At 39.1% G+C, this 21112-nt stretch overlaps 1 protein-coding gene and 1 long non-coding RNA gene across 3 annotated transcripts in view; one reads left to right on the forward strand and one right to left on the reverse strand.

Moving 5' to 3' along the window:
• Positions 1-341: 341 nt before the first annotated feature.
• On the reverse strand, positions 342-20725 carry LOC115393273 (uncharacterized). The gene is made up of 4 exons (XR_003931941.1): positions 20715-20725; positions 13302-13304; positions 12413-12417; positions 342-468 (listed from the first exon to the last, which is right to left on the reverse strand). It is a non-coding gene; the product is annotated as an uncharacterized LOC115393273 (long non-coding RNA).
• serinc4 (serine incorporator 4) overlaps positions 499-21112 on the forward strand; it is a 29081-nt gene continuing 8467 nt past the window's right edge. The window contains exons 1-5 of one of the 2 annotated variants that reach the window (XM_030098163.1): positions 499-525; positions 12022-12189; positions 12332-12510; positions 15111-15190; positions 16257-16350. In XM_030098163.1, coding sequence (XP_029954023.1) covers positions 499-525; positions 12022-12189; positions 12332-12510; positions 15111-15190; positions 16257-16350 — 548 coding nt within the window. Of the gene's footprint in view, positions 526-5294; positions 5765-12021; positions 12190-12331; positions 12511-15110; positions 15191-16256; positions 16351-21112 lie in introns of those variants that run through there. The other variant, XM_030098154.1, reaches the window with a different exon arrangement.

The following is a 21112-nucleotide window of genomic DNA, read 5'->3' on the forward strand; positions in this document are numbered from 1 at the left end:
CGTCACCTTTTGATCCTTCGATGTTGGCTCTTCCTGTCACTGTGAAGCAGAATTTGTGTTTAATTTATTCACTAAAATCGCCTTCAAAAGAGAGAGAGAAATATTTGGATTATCTTTTTACCTGTCTCGATCACTTCTGCACTCCCTTTTGTTCTATTCCTGTTTAAAATAAGCGGTTTAGCCGTGCTTCAACCATGGTAGCAGATTTCCTGTGTCTTGAGACTTTTCCATTTCCCTTTCTTGCTCTTGAGCTCCACCGATCCACCCACTTTAATCAGATTAAGGAGAAAGAGAACCCTCTTGGTACATTCAGCCCTGAGCAGAGTGGAAAACCACAGCTGTGGTCAGGACATGTGTTTGAGCGTGAGCGACCAGAGGAGGAATGGCTTTAGGGCCGAAAAGAAGTCACTGTCGCTGCAGCAACCCCTTCATCCTGATCTACGACTGACAGCTGTCTGACTGTTTGGACTTCTTGGTGGTTGACAGCTCGGCGGCGGCATGCCAGGACGCTGGTTCCGGGCTCAGGTGAGGTTGTGCAGTTCTGCAAGCATATGTTTTAGAAGCTGATGCGATGAAAGTAGAACAATTTCTTTTGTGGCTTTTTGTCTGAAACCACAACAAACATTTTGCAATGTATATATTTTTTTTTGTTTCACAACATAAATGAATTGATGTTTTATTACTGCCACAATTTTCAGTATTTGCTTTGAGGGGTGTTTTGCTCCGTGAGATCATTGTTTTTACATTGTTCTAAGTACCTAGCGTTACGTGAGTAATTCCATATTACTAGTTTATCACAGTCATTAGTTACATTGATAAAAGCTTAATAAAATTTTACCAGTTACCACCAATAAAAACACACTACCTACTGTATTATATAGAATTGTCTCTTTCGATAAAGATATTCTAATTTTATGCTTTTAGCTCTGTTAGTTCAATAAAGCAGCAGCTATGTGCAGCTCAGTCTTATTAGGTTCAGCTCAGTTTAAAACAGTTAGTTAACGGATGAAGCGCGATAATCTGGGTTTTAGCACTTCTCTGCTAACAGTTCAGTGAGCAGGACAGAGAGAGACAGCAGCTCTGCAACACTTTCCATGCACATTTCCTGCAATAACTCAGTGTGTTACCAGTTATGTAACATTAACCATTAACTAGTGACGGTGGCTTTACAGGGAATTGTTCATTCCAACGCTGGATGTCTCATGTGTGAATGGACAATTCATACATGAAAACTGTGAGAATGAGGACTGTGTTAAATTGGGGAGGATCTGTCTGTGATTTGATGTAAATGATTAGATTGCATTCATTTTAACGGATATAAAAAATATCAAACAAAATCAGTAATAAAATGCCTAAAATTAACCATTAAGAGGATCTAGAGGGATGCATTGGATTAAATGAACCCAGAGCATCCATTATTGCCAAAGTATAACCCAAAGTGGATCAGGTCCCACAAGTGGAGCACACTCCCAGTTTTCAGGGTTCAAAGACCACACACACACACACACACACACACACACACACACACACACGCATGCACACACACCTCCAGCAGGGTCTCTAATTAAACTTGCATGCATGTTTTTCAGGCATTGATACTTAAAAAATAAATAAGAGAATAAAATATTTATTAAAACTATTAAATGAGAATTCCTTTTTTTAGACATTTGAAGTTCATCATGTATTCAGATAAAATTTTGAACGTCCTGATTTTTTTTTTTTTTTTTTTTTTTTTGCATCAACAACAAAATCATTATTTTTTAAAACGTAGTTGATTTGTTTGAAACTTTAGAAGAGTGTTTTGGGATATTTTTAATCTGTCTTCAGTGTAATTTCCCAGAATACGAGCAGCTGTGCATTCAGCCGTGCTACGGTTATGAATGGACACATTGTGCTTCTTTGGAAGGAGTTTTTTTCCCTGTCATTTCATCTATGAGTGAATCCTTTACTGCCCCCATCATCTTATTTACCAACACCTTACGAACCATTTAAAGTAAAAAAATAGCAATGCTGGTGAAAAACCGTTACGTTTGTCCTGAATGATTAATGAATGCATAATCCTCTTGTCTGTTTTTTTTTTTTTTTTTTTGGTTTTGTTTTTATAGTAAACAAGGCTTGGCTCTCAGCCAGCCGTTATTGCGCAAGCCTATTGAAACCATAGATTGAGCGCTTTCACTCAAGCGACGATTTGCATCCGCCAATTTGCCTTTGTTTGTTCCCCTTGGCACTTCCTCTTCTCCCACAAGGCAGCAGCAATTATCTGACAGTGAAAGGGGCCCCCAGGAATGCCAGCCTGCTGCAGACTGGACCCGCTCAGAGCAACACGTGTTCATCACAGGGACCAAACGGCTTGTAGGAGAGAAGCTCACAATAGAATTAAAAAGATTACATGATGCAACTGTTGTTTTTTTTTTTTTTTTTTTTTTTGGTTTTTTTTGCCTTGTTGAGACATTTAGCATCCAAAACTTGTAGGTGAAAATCATATTTCCAAACATATGCTCATAATAATGAAAATTTAAGATTAAATATTGTTTATCTTGCATGTAAACTCATAGCATAGTATTCATGCTTCAGCTGTCAGGATTCGTCCTCCAGAAAGCAACGACCTCTCCACTGTGCCTCCATATTGTGTATTGACAGATTTCAATTTGTGCAATTGGTCTGACAAGTCAAGGGATGGAAACCAGGATCATTTGAGCCACATTATTATCTTTAGCAGCTCAAAATGTGCACAGATCATGGGAGTGAAAACATGAATTGCTGATGAAACCATGAGCTCATGTGAAAAGTTCCCAAAGCCCCAATGTGACACAACTCCCACATATCCATTAAATGCCTGGAGAAGTTTCACAAATGTGTTCCATTCTTATAGTTTTGTTTGTTTTGCATCATTTTTGTTGTGGTTTTGACTCACTTTTTGGCAGGCTGATCTGTTTATATTGTTATTTTATATTTATTTGAAGTCTTTTTGGTGTTTACATCAATGATTGTTGTGATTTTATATCTATTTGTGGTAGCTATTGTCTCATTTTGATTACCTTTCCCTCACTTTGAGGATGTTTAATTTCAGTTCATGTTAGTTTTCTTCTTGGTGATATTTCTATGATTCTTTGTGCTTTTCATTCACATTTTATCAAATTGTAGGCTCCTTGGTGACTCACATTGGTCATTTTATGTCTCTTTTTATAATATCTTTTGCGTATTATTTTGATCTTTCAGCATCCCATCGTCTTTCTGTGCTCTCTGTGACTGTTTAGTGTGTTTTTTAAAACGATTCATTATTTTTTGTATTATTCTAATGCACTTTTGTGTCTATTTTTATAGCTTGCTGTCTCCTTCTGGAGCAGATAGCCGATGTTTACTTGAGGATGTTCCATTGGCTCTTAGTGGATTGTTTAGTAAGCCATACATTGGCAATGGCTTGGTTAAGACTCACAATGTGCATGTGCCTTTTAGCTACGGCTTGATTATTGGTGTTTGTAGCAGCTTGTCTGACACCACCAGCCTCAGACGGTTAATCCTACAACTGTTGATTTGCTAGAAGGTTCCGGGAGTCTTCATTCACTGGGTTTGTACAGCAAAGCCTCTTACCTGAGCATGAACCAAGCTAACCTTGGATAGTGTTGCTTATTTAGCCTCCTGTTTGTTACACAGTTCCTAGAAAGTAAACGTGTAAACATCGCAGGTCTTTTCGCGGCTGATCTTTACCAACATACATGTGAAAATGTTCATACCTGAAAACAACTTATTGAAGCAGTTCAGTTTGATAGCTGCAAATAAGGTTTTCTAAAATTTACAGCCAGCACTTTTATTTACAATCAGCATCCCGGAGTTGATGATTTTAATTTAACTGGATTTTTAATACCGTCACAGCTTTATAAAAGGTTTTGGAAGTAAAGTGGTTATGAGGGGAAATCAGTTGAATGACATGCATGACCTTTCTATTCAAATTTCCACAGGCTCACAGGAAGCTAGACCTGATTTTATTGGACACAAACAACATTCATTAGGCTTGTATGTAGGTTAATGTGTGACATTCCACCTCACAGTGAAATCTCTGCAGTCTGACTGGACTTGCAGAAGCCGGTCTGTGGTCTCTCAGAGGGAGCAACAGGCTGCGGCTGCTAATGCGCTGTCTGGGCTAGTGAAGGTCATCCCGACTGAGAAGAGAGAGAGGAAGGCTGGAACAACGCCGGGATTATCCCAGCGCTCCGCCCTGCACACTAACCCAAATCTAATCTGACTCTCTCCTCTTGCACTCAGCGATTTTTTTTTTTTTTTTTTTTTTTTAACCCGCCACCAGGGACACAGTTGCACTTTGCTGCTGCTGCAGCTCAGCACAAAGGCACAACCTCCGGCTGATTCTGCAGGCCTGTGGCTGACAGATTAAAGATGTTTAGCTTATATTTAGTTAGTTGTGGCAAACTATGAGACATTTTTGACCAGTTACACAGACAACTGTTGGCAGAAAGATTAAAAATTCAAGGGTTTGCATGACTTTCCAGAAATGTATTCAAGTAAATTGAGGAATTTGATGGGGTTTTCATTACATTTGTAGAATAAATGCAATAACACTTCATGTATTTTTTAACTTTGAAATCATATATGATGACCTACTCTTATTACCTAAGCTTTAACCTTTCCTTCTTATGAAAAATGGCAGGTTCCCCACAGTGTTTCTTGATATTTACTTATAGGCATTTACACAGACGATTATATAAATACAATCTCCCATTAGTAGTGCGCATAGCGCAAAATAGGGGCGTTAAAGCCTGACAAGTTGAGTACAGCAACAGCAGAAAGCTATGGGGGGGTTGGGAGGAATCCACTGGACTGTAAATATAAAGCTGTGAGCACTTTTACTAATGCACCCCGCCTCAAGCTGCAGTTGGTTCCATCACATGCCACCGTGTTTCGGTGTTTCTGGGTCGTAACACAATCATGATAACTTATTGGGATTATGGATGTGGCCTCTTTCTGAGCGCGCCATGTTCACACTCAGGCTTGGACCGGGCCCGGCAGAAGGCCTGCGAGGTGTCAGGAGGCAGCATCCACAAATCACACGGGGTAATTGTTTAATTTTATAAACCTGGATTAAACACGAGTATTACCCCATCTCACTGTGACTGGGCGGTGCAGGGGGGAAGGGACGGGAGGGACAGGACAGACAGATGGGACCGACACATGGTCCCTGTCGGCCTCCTCCTCCTCCTCCTCCCCCTCCTCCTCCTCCTCCCCTCACAGACTCTTTGCCTAATCTGACCGGGTAGGACAGGGGGAGGGATGGGGGAGGACACCGGGCATTCGCCACCAACTCTCCCTCTTTTCTGGCAGCACCCAGCACAGCCGCAGAGCCAGAGCAGCCAGGATATGGGCAAAAAAACAAGTTATTCCCCTGAGAGGCTGGACGGAGAGCAGCTGAACCGGCGCTCATGCTGAGGATCTCAGCTGCAGGGAGCCCATGCGGACTACATGCACTGCTAATCCAGCATAAGGAACGTGTGGGAGCAACCTGCCGGACTTTGCAGTGTTCCTTTCCGCCGCTCTCACGGGCCCGGGGCGAGTTGTGTTCTGGCCTCTCTGAGGATGTGAGGATGCCATCTTTGCGGGCACTTTGAGGGAAGCAAGTTTGAGGTGGATGTTCATGGCCAAATGTAGAGCAGTGGTGATCGACGAGAAGCAGCTCAGTGGCGCAATGTCGGCCACTCAGGGGATGAACCGCACCGGCGTCTACAACTACTTCCTCAACATGGTGGCCTATCAGGTGAGAGCTGAAGAACAGCGGCAAAGGAGGCAGCGACCTCAGCCGAAGTCTGCCCAACAGATGACTGTTGAGTAGGGTACCTGTTGAGGGGATGAATTACTTCAAAAGCTGCTGAAATTGTCATGATATGTACAAAACATCCATGTGATGGGAAGAGTATCGCCATATCTAAATGAAGTAAAAAGGAACTGCCAAACTATGTGAAAAGAACAGAATTATACTGACAAATACCCTTTCTGTGGTCCTAAATTGTTACATTTTAAATAGTAATGGTTTTAAAGTACTGTTTCCTTTATATGTAACAGGCCATTTATGGAACAAATTGTGGAGACGTGTCACAGGCAGGTGGGAGTGTGGGTCATAAGATAATGCTGTAGATAGAAACAAATGATTTGGGGAATACTTCAGTATTAGTATTTCATTCGTGTTTATAACAATTCAAAACAAAATCTTGCAAAATTGGATGATTAAAATGACACATATTTGGCAACACATTAGTTATCAAAACATAATTTAATCCAACATTAAAACTAATCTGTTTGGGGTTTTTAATATTGAATGGTCAACTGATGTGTTGACTTGACCTAATGGCAGCTTTGTGGTTTTCTTCTGCGAGGCTCCACCATAAAAGCAGCTTTATAGAATAGAATAGAAAATGTACTAATCTCAGAGGGAAAGGGGGGGGGGGGGGGGGTCAAGGTCATGTAATATGTTTTGGGGGACAGAAAGCCACATACAATGTCAGACTAGATAGCTTCTTTTAATAATGAAATATTCTCTTTTAGTGAAATTCTGACTCTCATACAATTAGGCTTTACATGAACCCCAAGCAGACGATGACACATCTGCAGGTTTCCTAAGAAAACATCTTATATTGTTGCTATATAGATAGATAGATAGATAGATAGATAGATAGATAGATAGATAGATTTTGAGAACAAAACTTGTTACATCTGATCCATCAAACATAATTAAGTCAGATTTGAAGATCTATTAACTCGAAGAGAAAGCACAGCGCAAACCTGATAAGAAGAAGGCAGACTGCTGTGTCTTGCTCCTGATGTTTGGCTGTTACTTTTCATTTTTTAATCTCTGTCCAGTAATCCGATAATGATGAGTTTGATGCTTTTCAAAAAAAAAAAAAAATGTTCATTGAAATCAGCCATGCAGTCATTATGTAATTAACAGTCGGTGGCCACAGATGCTCTGTTATGCAAAAGGTATTCCCAAAAATGTTTTGCTGAGCACCTCAATGATTAACACAGGGAAAAGAAGCTAAATCCTTTACCGTCCCGTTTCATCATTGAACAGATGTCAATCGTGTCACTTGATCGGCGAAGTTATTATTCACTATTATATTTCTACCCTTCAACAAAGGGGGGGACACAGACATAATTTTCAAACTGATGGAAATCAGTTCATCTTGATGCATTGTTGTCTTCCACACTCAAACAAACAGGCTTGAAAACAGAAATACACTGGAAGCAAAGAACTACCAATCCCTCATGTCTCATCTGACATAAAAGGGAATGAAGTCTTTAATTGATCACATTTCATATTAAAAGCACGATGCTCAAGATGCACAGAAACATGCAGTTGGCTGCCAAAACTCACTTTAAAAGACTGAATCTGAGTCTACACCCACACCCCACCTTTTCTTTCAGTTTTATTCATGAACATCGAAGAAATGCAATGCATGTGATACAGTTTCACTGTCTAATTTGAAATATACAATATGTACTCACAGACAAAACATTGTCAAAAAAAACTGCCTGCTGCTGGATTATTGCACTTTCTGTTTCAAGTCAAAGCACATGAAGAAGACCAATCCCAAACTTAATGCAGTCCTTTTTTTAAAAAAAATAACAAGTTGTGCTAATATTGCAAAGGACGGGTCACGGGAAGCTTATTTAGTGTACAGCTTTCACAAAGCAACACATCAAAAAGAAAGATGTGTATATGTAAACTGACTCCTTCAGGACAAATAGATCTCATTTTTAAATGTGACACCAGTTGTTATGTTATCGTTTTGAAGGGAATTGGAGTGGATTTGATCCCTTCTTTGTATTTTTTATTGAACACTGCAGATTGTATTTGTCACATAATTTGTCATAAATGATCAGGTTCATCCGTCAAGTGTAATCCAGCTCAAAGACCCTCTTCAACCCAGGTTTCAGAAACCAAATCAATATATAGCATGTATATGGCAATCCTCTGTTTGGAATAAACATGTAACGGTGACGAGATCACTCTGTGATCCGTTTAAACCTTCATAGAAGTGTGAAAACCTTTTTTTTTTTTTTTTTGAGAGAGAGATAAAAGTACGGTAAACATATTTATTTTTTAGAGATGTTTCGCCTCCAGTGGATGTGGAAATGTTTGGGGCAGATATGAACTGATTTTCACGCCTTTGATACTTTCCTGTGTAGTTTTTGAGATATAACTACTTTAGTTTAATATTACTCTAAACATGCATATTTGTGAATGTATGTGTTTGAACAAAATGGTTTAACATCACTTTGATTAAAAAAAGCACCGATCCTCTCAGTGTTCAGCCTTTAAAAGTCCTTCACAGGAACTCATATTTAATTCCATGTTATTCTGAAATTGTGTCGGTGTCCCTCCAGTAGATGGTAGCTGCTGTAGTCAGTCCAACTTCTGATCAAGTTCTTGAGAAATATGGTGGCACTCGGGTAATTTAGTGCTGCAGCCTGATCTTTTAGGAAAAAATACAACAAAACAAAGAACAGAAGTAGTTTCAGGTTCATGTTTTCTTGTAATTCATCACAGTTTTTAAAAGTAGTGTTTTTGCCGCTGTCCAGTGATCAATATTAATAATTTCCCGTCATGGGTGATCAGTCCCATGAGATCCATGCATTAGTTTACTGGTCTTAGGTCAACTACCGTCAGTCCCCATTTAACCCACACAACACAACACAACACAACACAACACAACACAACACAACACAACACAACACAACACAACACAACACAACACAACACAACACAACACAACACAACACAGCACAATATGGATGGTTACATGGAATAGTACAGACAGAACAATAAGAAAAAGACCACTGTTAAATCTATTAAACTTTATAGTGATTACACTGTGCCTTAGTGGTTTGCACTCTTGCTTCATAAAGAGAGTTCGAGCTTGCAGGCATTTCTTTGTGGAATTTGCATGTTCTTCCAGTACATTGGATTTTCTCTTGCTACTGCACAAAAACACGTAAAAAAGCACATGAAAAAATAAGTATAAGTGAATAAATATAAATATTAAGTACAAGTTGCATCATTTCTTTAAAAAATGTTTTGAAATAGAGTAAAATAGGAAAACAAATAAAACGTTATTTGTTATTTATCTTGTGAAGATGCCAATACATGAAGCTGTTATTCAGTTCCTACATGTGCTTGTTGTTCATAATATTTCACTCTTTATACAAGCCTTTACTGTGCATTGTATGTTTTAGGATCCAGCCTTTTCCTGCAGAATAGCTACATTTCCTTACTTTGCTGATTTACTTTAATAAATATACTTTGAAACGTTACTCAGTTGAACACTTCGCCTGAAGGCTTTTATACAGGACACAGTGAAAGTAAATTTGGATCAGTGTATCAGTAAGTATGTGCTTCATTGCAGGATTATCGCTCAGATTAGCTCCCTGAATACTGGGAAAGATCTTATAATCATCTGTAGGTAAACAACCACAGTGAGACCTGGTCTGCTTGTGTGGAAAGAAAAGTGCTGCACTTTCTGATTTAATGTGACCATTTAGTAAATTTACATCAAAATCTACCACAATATGTGACTATGTTCTGTGTACGATTTAAGGAAAGCTATTTCAGTAGATATTTCTGCAAACTTGGTCCTGACATTTTGCTACGTAGTCTAGATAGAAAATGTACATCCAGGTCAAGTTATGTTGTAAATGTTTTTGTTGTTGTTGTTTTTTTAATCATAATAATAATTCTTTATGCCAGATTTAATCCTCCTTGCTTACAGCTACAACTTCCCATTAATCCAGTTTTATGAAGCTCAAACTAGGCCACATGATGGACACCAAGCTGTTTGTAAACTGCCTCACTTAAAGTTATATATTTTAAATTATTCATGACATTGTTTTTACATCTTAATACTCACATCCTGCAGTAGAAGTTTTTTTTTTTTAGGTTTGCATGAAACTAATAGGATTTAGTAGAATTAAAGAACTAAATATTGAAGATATCACATGCATTTGGATGTTTGTAATGTTTGCAGCGTGTTTTTTGTTTTGTGGATGACCGGCTTATCAGAAAATATTTTCTTTCACGGGTAACTCTTTACTCTTTTGAGTAACGGCCCCAACTCTGATGGGAACACAAACAAAGATATCAGAGAAAGTTTATTATTCTGCAAAATCCAGGACACATTGATGGAAAAACTGACTTAGGAATCTTAAGACAAAATTGGTGGGAGCCAAATTGTGAGCAGTTAGAGGAAACAAAGCTCTCTGGAGAAGTTCAGTTCTTGATTAAATGCCACTTGATAGATGCCAGTACATCACAGACAGACAGACAACCACGCACACATTCAAACCTCAGGGCAGTTCAGGGTCATCCATAAACTTCACGTGCATGTTTTTTGGACTATTGGAGGAAGCCCACACACACATTCATGCGCGCAAATACATTCTCACTGTGAGGCAAGAAGAGAGCACACTGCTCGACCGTGCAGACCCTGATTGATGCATTTAACTTGAAAGTGTAAAAAGTGAGAGAAGAAGTACAGTGTGCGTAAGTGTCCACTTCTCAAAATAGGCCCAATGCTTATCAGGAGATATAGTTCAAGATCTCTTCTGGGAGTAATACATAATATAATGGGGTAGATGTACACTACAGCTGATGACATTTTTATTTTTTAGAAAAAAAAAATTGTTAGAAATTAAATAGGAAATCTATCTGTTTTAGATCATTTCATAAGCTCGAGATTGTTTAATATGTGTGGTTTTGTCAGTTTAATTCTTTGATGCAACAGATTTTAATGCATAGAATGACAATGACTTCAAAGTCGTCAGTTATCATTACACATTGAATACTGTGTGCCCTTATAAAGGTCAATAACGCTTCATTGGATCAAATCATTTTTGAGCTACTGTACGTGATTTGAAATCTATTTTTATTCACTTCAGTGAGAAGATGTTGGATAATCTTCTGCATTATCCATCAGATTATGACTTGCACGTGACAAGCAGGGTTCACTGCGCCTGTCTGTTCATAGACATACTATCAAGTCCTAGATATTGAACATTGTTTCCTAAAAGCAAAAAAAACAAACAAAAAAAGAAAAGTAAAACAACTAAAACTGAAAAACATTCCGATTTAATCTCTGAAACGTGTTTCTGAATCCCATTCTTTTACCTTGTGACCCTGATAAGATGGACAGGCCTCCGCGGTGCAGTCTGCAGCCTGCAGACCTGTGTGCGTGCAGGTTTTGCCTCCTTAGATTTAGTTCAGGATCAGCAGCGATGGGCTTACAGCCAGTCATCCACAGCCCTGATTTATCAGAATCAGAACCAGACAGATGCTGTTGGACTCATTAGATTAATCTGCCGCCCACCGCTCTGATGCCAGAGACTCCACAATGTAGGTTGTCTGATACTCTGACTTTCAGATGTCTGCAGATTGAGAGCAGCGAGTTGAATGAAAGCACAAACCAGCTGGAGAAGAACAACTGAGGTCATGTTGCCCTCAATGTAGCTGCAGGTGAAACCTTTTTGAAACAGATATTGAAAACATGTCCGCCACTGACTTATTATTTTGAGTATCAGTTGTTGAAAATGTTTTTTTTATTTTTCTAATTTTTTTTTATTTTTCTAATTTTTTTTTTTTCTTTCCTTTTTTAAGAAGAACAAGCTTTAGGCTCAATATTTCATGATGGATGGCTTAGTTTGAAACCTTAAATCAAATTTCAAAGGATAAGTATAACTCTGCTGCACTGGATTGTGGATTGTGGATTGTGAGCTATTTCTCGTAGCGTCTGTTATAACTGATGCTCTATAAACGGTTTTCAGGTTTATATACAGGGTTTGGGGCCAAGAATGATGCACTACATAACACTCATGAATTCCAGCGTTTTTGCAACAGGGATGAATATCACCTTGTGCCTTTGTGGCTACAGCGTCGATCAAGCCCATGCAAGTTGACAAACCAACAATTCCGAGTTCGTCCTTCAGTCAGTTGCTGAGCGGCCTCCTCTCCTCTGTCCTCTGCAGATATGCTGCTGCTGTGGACCGGCGCCCTGCTCGCTCTGCTGTGCCTTCTGTCCTCCGGTCAAGTCGTCCACCAGCACGAGGGTCATGTACACCCTCTTCCACATCATGAGCTGCGCTGTGTCCTGCCTCATGCTGTCCCGCACCGTCTCGGAGCTCGTCAGGGAAAATGTGAGCTTCCATTATCTGAAAATTCATTAATATTTCAATTTTTTGACTTGATAGAAATTTGCACTCACAACAAGACACACAGGCGGAGTCAATGATTTTGATTCCTCACTCGTGGTGAGTAAATGTCCTGTGTGTGTTTCAGGTGCCTTTCTTCAACATGGTGTGTGACCAGGCACACGGCGGAGGCCACTGTGAGATGCTGGTGGGCTACTCTGCTGTTTACCGAGTCTGCTTTGGCACATCCTGTTTCTACCTGATGATGGCCATCTTCCTCGTGGACGTGAAGTCCAGTCAGGACTTCAGAGCGCTCATACACAACGGGTCTGTCATGTTTTACTATTTGCTAAATTAATTTGAACTTGTAGAAGGGATAACTTGAACCATAGGGGAGTTTATGCACATACAAGAGAAACCGAATGAAATTGCATTTGAATCATTGCACATAGATTAAAAACAAATTCTGTGCCCTCTTTCTCCGGTTTTTGGTTGCACAGGAGTGACAACGCAGACTGCACCCTGACAATATAAAAGTCAATCACAGGTCGAACTGAAAAAGGCACAATCACTCGCACGCTCACACCTCCCGGTAATTCAGGATGAGGGATAAACATGGCATGTCTTTGAGCCTGGAGAACACCCATGTACTCCTCAATCCCAGAATCGAATCAGGATTATTCAATTAAAAGAGCGGTAAACAGTTCACAGATAGGGTGTCAACAGAGAGAGGGATCTCCACAATGCTTTTTTTCACCTGCTGATGAATCAAACAATGATCAGTTCTTTGCAAATGTTGTGTTCTGCAGACTTGGTGAATCTGTGGTCTGCTTCTTCTCTTACTGTGAAGTCTGAATGGCACATGAATGTGCAATATGTTTGCTTTCTCTGGTTTCTGAATAGGAAATTATGAACAGATTCCTGTGAGGTATAGTTAAGTCTCTGTTGGGCTCTTTTTTTGATTGTGACTTTCTGATATTTCTTCCAAAATTTGTGAGATTTTTATTAATCTTCTTGATATGCAATAAAAAAATAGCATGAAATTGAGTTTAAATTATTTTTTTCAGCTGATAGGAATCTAAAGCTCCTTCAACAATTAGAAAACGAGAGCACTCAACTCTCTCGCCCCACATACACTTTTATGTAATTACCCTGAATGAGACTTGATCTAGTCTAGTAATGTTACAACACCTCTGCTGAAGCATCTTTAAATACTTGACCTACAGTCTGTGAATGGTGAAAGTGTTCTCTCCCTCACCTCACCTGCCGGTCTATTTAAAGCTCTCTTGTTGTCACACTTTCCACCGCAACGCGGTCGATTAGGGCTGTGACGTAGCCGGGATTAGGATTTGGCAGACTGGATTGCTGGATTGCCTCTCGTCTCGGGTACAGCACTACTCACAAGAGTCTTACTGGTGCAGCGCTGAAAGGATTCAGGGTCTTTAGGAAAGGCTACGGGTCTTATAGTGGTCTGCAGGGAGCCTGTGTGTGACCCAGTGCCCTGCTGAAACCCTAGACTCAGAAGAGTCACAGGAATGTGCACGTGGACGCTGCTTTCTGTTCGTAAAAGATAATATCTAACTTTGCACGAACATGGCCATCATGGACAAAAATCCTTGTTTCAAGATTGAATCATGTGATCACATAAAAAAAAAAAAATCTGGTGTTGTTCAGGTCAAATAACTAATATTAAAGGACGGAAAACTTAAGAGGGAATCACAATAATAAGAATGATTGTTCAGAAAAAATTACTTTCAGTTCACAAAAATCTTTAACAGGTTGAACAAAGTGAACTGGCAAAGGAAACCCCATGCTCAGAAGACTTGAAAGAGAACTGTCAAAAGTCAAAGAACAAAAACAGTCCTGCCAGAGAAGTGAGCTCCCCTCACCAGAAACAGGTGTGTTCAAGAGGAACTGACAAAATGGGAAAGTTTGGATTGGGGGAGAAAACATTGTAATCATACACATAAGATTAATCAATCTTAGTTGAATTGAAATGAAAATGTATTTCTCACAGCCGAATAATATTTCCATAGATATAAAAGTAAAATCTCTGAATAATACCAACTTCATAGGTATTGTTTCATGTGTATTTTGGCTTCTTGGAGCAACGTTGTTTCCGGTTTTCTTTCTCACAACAGAATTTTTTGTGGAAATGACTATTTGATTCCCAACTCAGATTTGGGAATTTCCCAACTGATAGGTTTTATGATTCCTAGTCCATGAATGCAGTTTTGAATAGACTGGATGGTGATGGCCGTCTGACTGGAAAATGACTGACAGAATTATATTCAGACAAACTCATATTTCTGCATGAATTCAGTACAGCCGCATTTAATTTTTTTTCAAGCTTCTTTAACTTTAAATACTGTTAAAATTAGATCACCCGTCCTTCCTGTACACCTGCTTTTCAGCCTGTAGATAGTTGGAGCCAGAGGGTACATCCTGAACAGGTCATCAATTTACAGAATAAGCCTGTGTTTAGATTCCAAGAAAAAGCCAGAAAATCCAGGCACACATGGAGATCATTCAGAGGAAGGCATCAGTGGGAATTTGTTGTGAAGAGTCAACAATTTGCTACGGTGTCGTTTTAATCAGACTTTTTCATATTGATATGTGCTTTTTGCCTCATGTTCGAACAACATTTTGAATGAATTAAAATGGGTTTAATTATCCTCCAATAATCACTGTTAATCAATAACAATGACTGCTAATATTCTATTTTCTATTTGTCTGTTCCCTGTTTTGTAGCCTGTGTGAAAAGGACTGTGCAAATAAAGTTTTACTTATTCTTTCTTATTTGCCTCTAGAGCTGCTGCATGGGAAAACTACTGACTATTTACAACAAATGAATAAAAGAGTTCTTCAGGTGCAGCTTTCGAACTTTATCTTACTGTCATCTGATGTTTCCTCTGTTCCTTTGGCAGGTTTTGGTTTCTGAAGTTCATCACTTTGCTCGGGATGTGCACGGCGGCCTTCTTCATCCCGACAGAGTCTTTTCTGCATGGTAAGAAGCTGTTTTCTTTCCTTTAACAGTAAATCCATCCTTCCATCCATCTTCATGCAGATCAGGGTTGCGGGGTGCTGGAGTTAGACCCGGCTAACAATGAGCGAGGGCAGGATACACCCCAGACAGAGACAGTAAATTCAGGGGTGGAATCCTCATTTTATTGTTGGTGGAGGGCATTCAATACAAAGATTTGTCAAGATCTGGGGATCACAATGAATTTGTCTTGATCCATAACGTTTTACACTGTTTATCATAATTTTGTCCTTTGGAAAAGAAGAATTAACCTTTTTTTTTTTTTTTAAATATTTATAACACTATCAACAAAATAACAAAAATTTGATTTACAGGAAAACTAAAATACAGTAAATTGAACAGTTAAGTTGGTTGATTATACGTATAAGAAACCAAACTGTTATCAATTTCAGAACATATCAGAAACAAGCTCAGTGGTATAAAATAAAGTTAGAGTAAAAACTGGAAATATCAAGTTACATAATTATCAAAATCGAAACAAATCGAACTGCACAAAAAATTGTTAAATTCATTGAGTTTTGCTACATGTCAGCAGTTGAGTTGTTTATTGCTTTATACACGCAGAAGATTCAGCCTCCAAGCAAGGAACAAAGTAGTCTTTTATTTAATTCTTTGGAAAAAAAAATGTGTTTTAGGTGACACATCTGTTACATCCCAGAAAATTCACCAAGTCGTGGTAAGGTAGATGCTTTGGGTTTTCTTGAACATAAAGTCTGACGTTGCAAAGTTTTCTTAAATTATTTATTTTGGGTAATAATTTCTTTTGCATCCTGACAGAGGGCGGCAGAGATCTATTTCTGCAAACTGGAGGGGAATTAATAAGAGGGCCAGAAATCTGTAACAGTTTGTCCCTACTTTGTTTGTGGACAATAAAATGTGCTTCTTAATCTGGATATCAGCGGGAGCAGGCGGATTAATGATTTACAGTTTGCTGATCTTTCTGATGTTAACCTCAGTTTCTCCCCTCACATCTCTAGTGACAAATCAATGAATGACAGCTCTCTGTTTTAAAATGTCCTTTTCTTATCAGCTTGGCATTATGTAGGTGTGGTGGGAGGATTCGCCTTCATCCTCATCCAGCTCATCCTCATCACAGCTTTTGCACACACCTGGAACAAGAACTGGTGAGTGAGCGGCTGTTGTGAGTAAAATATCTTAAAACTGTATTTGTCATTTTTATTACCCGAAACTTACGAGACAACTAGCAGTGAAAATACTCATATAGGAAATAAATGCCTTCAAGTCCATGAATGCTTGCTTTGATGCTCACTAAGCCTGTGTTTAGACCTTACACAGGCAATTAAAAGACATTTCAACGAGTGATTCCAAAGTTTCCAGCTGCTGATTTCAGTGTTTGAACATCACGGCGTTCTCCATGCATGCGAGCATCTTTGTGAATGAGTGGTTTTTCCACTTTAAGGAAGACTGGCCTGCACACACTGGTGACCTCAACCACTTCAAACACAGCGGCGACAAACTGGAATGCAAAGCCTTATCACAGCATCACTGATGCTTTTGAGTAAATAGAAGCAAAAAGCCTGCAGCTAACATCTGGACAGAACACTGCGGCCAGAGAAACACATGCTTTATGGAATGGCATGTTTATTAATGTCTGTGTGTACACATTCATGGCCTCGTTAATCTGACACACATATGCTGTAAATTACAATTAGTCACAAAATGTCAAGAAGAACGAAAAGCATTTGTTTTTGAAAATAGTTTTTATTGACTTTTGAAATCCTTCCTGAACAGTACAGATAGTTCAAGCCTGAACGAACGAAAAAACAAATTATTATTTGTCAACTTTGAAGATTTCTATCAGTAATAGAGAAACTTTGTTAGTCTTTGACTAGGTTGTTCCCATGTTTTCTCCCTGGAGCTCACCTGGATTTCCTTTAAGATATTACAATGAAACCAAACTGTGGTGGACAGAACCACGCTCACTAACACGCAGGCTAACAAAATAAAGGCAATTTTAAAGCCTCTTAATCCTACTAATTTTTTTTTCATAGAAAACTGCAAATGCTCCTGACCAACAACTTCAAACCATTACAAATCTGTTGGATATTATTTCACAGAGAACCGACAGAAATAATATCCGAAATAAATTTAGAAAATAGTCATTGTCCATCATCTTCAATACCACTCTGTCCAAACAGATCCCAGTCGCATGGAAAAACAGAGAAACAGACTCTCATATTCACATCTGCCCCATTTAGAGTCGTCAGTTTATCTCAGGAGCAAGTTTTTTTCTTTTTAACTATGATGGAACACTATGTTATTTATAGAAAATCCTTGCACAATTGGGAGAAGATGCAAACTAAAACACTGAAGAAAAAAAAACAAAAAGCAAGCAGATAAGGTAGAGGATACTCCTGTGGTCTAATTGGTAAACTAGTTTCTATATAACTTTGGCCATTTTATGATTGTCCTTCCTGCTTTTTACGGTCACTCTCATTATACATTTTCTCATATACATCTCTATATACATTTGAAGATATAGTTGAAGATGTAAACTGTGCTGTCCTTCAGACTGAAAGAAGCTTGTTGCTGTTTCATGTCTGTAAAGCTTATTGTAAAGATCAGACCTCACAGGACTGCCCCGATGTGCCATTTAAGTTTCCCTAAAGCTTCTTACTCACACTGTTTACGTTAATATATACACTCACATAGTGATGGCATCCTGCTTCACATCTGCAGCAGAAGCACTTGTGATGATGGATTCATCCACTGTCTGCTAATGTAAATCATATAATAACATCGGCCCCAAGCATGCAGATGTGCCGACCTGCAGGTATACAGAAACACTGTCTTCTTCTGTTGCATCCTGTTATTTTGTTACTCTTTTCTTGACACGCTCTTTTGTTGATGAATTATGGATAAAATATGGAAGCTGTTTTACACTTCAGGAATAAGAGCAGCGTTTTGCAACAAAGTAGTTTTATTAGAGTTTGACGGTTCTCTTAAACCTTGGGATTTGTAACAACAAAGAGAGTGGAATCGAGAATTAAACTAATTATCTAATAACAGACACACATCGGGCCCGATCTACTAAAAAGTTGCCTGTATAAAAATGAGGACGAGCTAATATTGTGTGCACATGTGGCAGCAGACCAAACTGTGGCGTCTGCCTCCATGCATATAAAAGACCTAGTGTGTTTACCAGATACCAGATTGCAAAAAATACTGGAAGAGTTCATTCTCCACTATCATGCAACATGCAGTGTGATTTAATACCTGAAAAAGCTTTTGTTTTTGTTCTTAAAGGGATACTTCAACATTTTGGCAAATTGGTCCATTTAGCGCAATTCCTTAGTCATTTCAAACAGCATACTTACTTTTTTTGTGAGGGCGAGCTGTTGTTTATTCAGAAGTGAGTCGGGGAAGGTTTTCTGGACGGACACAATGGAAGTGGATGGTGTTTTTGTTCCCCCTTGTCAAACTCATCAAATACACAATCCAACAACCCCCAAACACTTTGGTGGACACGTTATAATTCGCACATTCACTACGCTGTGGAACACCAACAAATAATATTGTAGCGTTACGACACTGAAGCAAATACTGGGAACTACTTTTTCTTTTGAAATCACTACGCCCAGACGCCATGTTTAGTAAGTAGTTCCATCTTAGTAATCTTCGCATAAACAATTCAGTCTCGCAATTTTGCATTAATATTTCACAGCGTAGTGAATGTGCGGATTATAACGTGTCCACCAAAGTGTTTTGGGGTTGTTGGATTTTGTATTTGATGAGTTTGACGAGGGGAACAAAAATACCATCCACTTCCATTGTGTCCGTCCTGAAAACCTTCCCCGACTCCCCTCTGGATAAACAACAGCTCGCCCTCACAAAAAAAGTAAGTATGCTGTTCGAAATGACTAAGGAATTGTGCTAAATGGGCCAATCTGCCAAAATGTTGAAGTATCCCTTTAACTCATTTGAAATGGAGAGGCAGACTGACTCAGATGCTCCTGTTTTTGTGATGAGAAGCATTTCCTCAGCTGGCTCCCCACAATTTTTGTTTTCAGACATTATTTTAAATATTTTAAATAAACTGCATTCTTCTTTTTTTTTTTCTAAATTCAACTTCATTTACGGTTCTATTATTTTAATAATGTCCTCCACAAACACATCGTCCTCTGCATTGGTGGGGGATCTGCGCCCTGCCTGAACACAAGCATGATCGTTGTCACGTAAACAGCATATAAAGCAGTGAAAACCCTAATTTAAAATCTCCTGTTTGCGTGATGTGATGTCAGTTATGGTGTTATTCCAAAGAAAATCACCCACAACAGAGCACAGGCTGTTTGTGCGAGCATGCTATTTAGCTCTCTCCATGCAGGATCTTAGGTTATCACACACACCCATAGTTGTCGGTGCAAACGTTTCAGGGGGTTTATTAGTGAGAGTCGAAGAGGAGGGAATGTTGGTGGAGTCAGAGGGAACCAGACAAAGAGTTAGGTTACTAAACCAGAGAGGAGTGCTGGATCAGCAGAGCTGGGCAGGCAGGATGAGATCAGTGTCTGAGTTTAATAAAGTAGAGAGTTGAGGATAGATGATGAGTCTGTCTCGAATCTTTGACACTGAGCTTGTAGAGACAAACACTGTTGGCATGATTGAGACCCTGTATAACATTTTAGTCAAAGGAGCAAAGTGAAAGAGAATAGTCAGCAAATGCTTGAAGGTCAGATGGAGAACAGATCTGCTGGTCGGCCACAATAATGCAGCTGAGTGTTGATAAGCTCAGAGAGACACAAATGTTTGACATCTTTAGGAATCTGGTTTCATCTAATGATCAGTGTTGCAAATGTTTCTGAAAATTGACACGCCATTCTAGTTACTGGGTGAGTAGCAGTAGTGGAGTAAAAAAAGTAACAAGTGATTGGGAAACACAACCATTCAGTCTTCCTCAGTAATGTTCCTGTAGTTGTATTATTGTAATGTTGGGACACATTAGCTGAGCTGTCAACACTGCGTGGTAAATTATTCATTCAATCAGTTCGGCTGAAGTTCCTTCAGTGAGTTGGAGGAAGATGGAATTGAGAAGAATCAGTAAGAAAAGAGCTGAGATGCAAATAGTGTTTAAAAAAGCTAACATTTACGGTATATAAGGCTGATGACTTCACATGCTTTGTGGATACATGCTAATCTTTCCTGCTGCTGTCAGCAGGACTGAGTTAGTTCAGGACTGATGACTGTCCCGTTCCAGTAAAGAAGAGTTCAATGAAATAGTCACAGTTTCTATTCACTTTAGGATTCAGCTTCAGCTTATGAAAATACAAACTTTGGAGTCACTTGGCAGGAAAGTACAAAGCAGCAGCTCTGCAGTTCTTCGACGGTTTCGATGTACAATAAAAGCAATGTTGTAATTAGTTCATGAATCTGTTTTTTTCTGAAGAGCAATAATCCCAATTATAACACACTTTCCTCCAACCACATGAAATAGCTTCAGTTAAACTTAATAGAAGTGAATGACTTATTAAACTGCTACACAGTGCTGACAGCTCCCATCCTTTACTTCTCTGCAACACAGCAATAATACCGGTTTGTGCTTGTTGTTATTGAGGCAAGTACAAGGGAATAATTTGCAAGGAGTTAATGAACCCTCAGTGGTCGAGTAAACTGCACAACCATTTAGAAATATGTCATCTTTCATCTAAAAACAATACTCCAGTGAAGCTGTCTGGTCAGTGGAAGTGGGGTTGATATGAAAATATCATGGCAGTCATTTTGAGAAGTGGTACCAGGACTTCACGTGCACGTGCACGGATATGATTAGATTTGTGAGTTTATCCCCGAGCAGCACAAAGTGAACAGCCGATACTCATCAGTTAACGCAAGCATGACCTCAGTGCTCCCATTTCACTAAACACACACTTCATC

This window comes from Salarias fasciatus, chromosome 1 (genome assembly GCF_902148845.1).
Source record: "Salarias fasciatus chromosome 1, fSalaFa1.1, whole genome shotgun sequence".
Lineage (NCBI taxonomy): Eukaryota > Metazoa > Chordata > Actinopteri > Blenniiformes > Blenniidae > Salarias > Salarias fasciatus.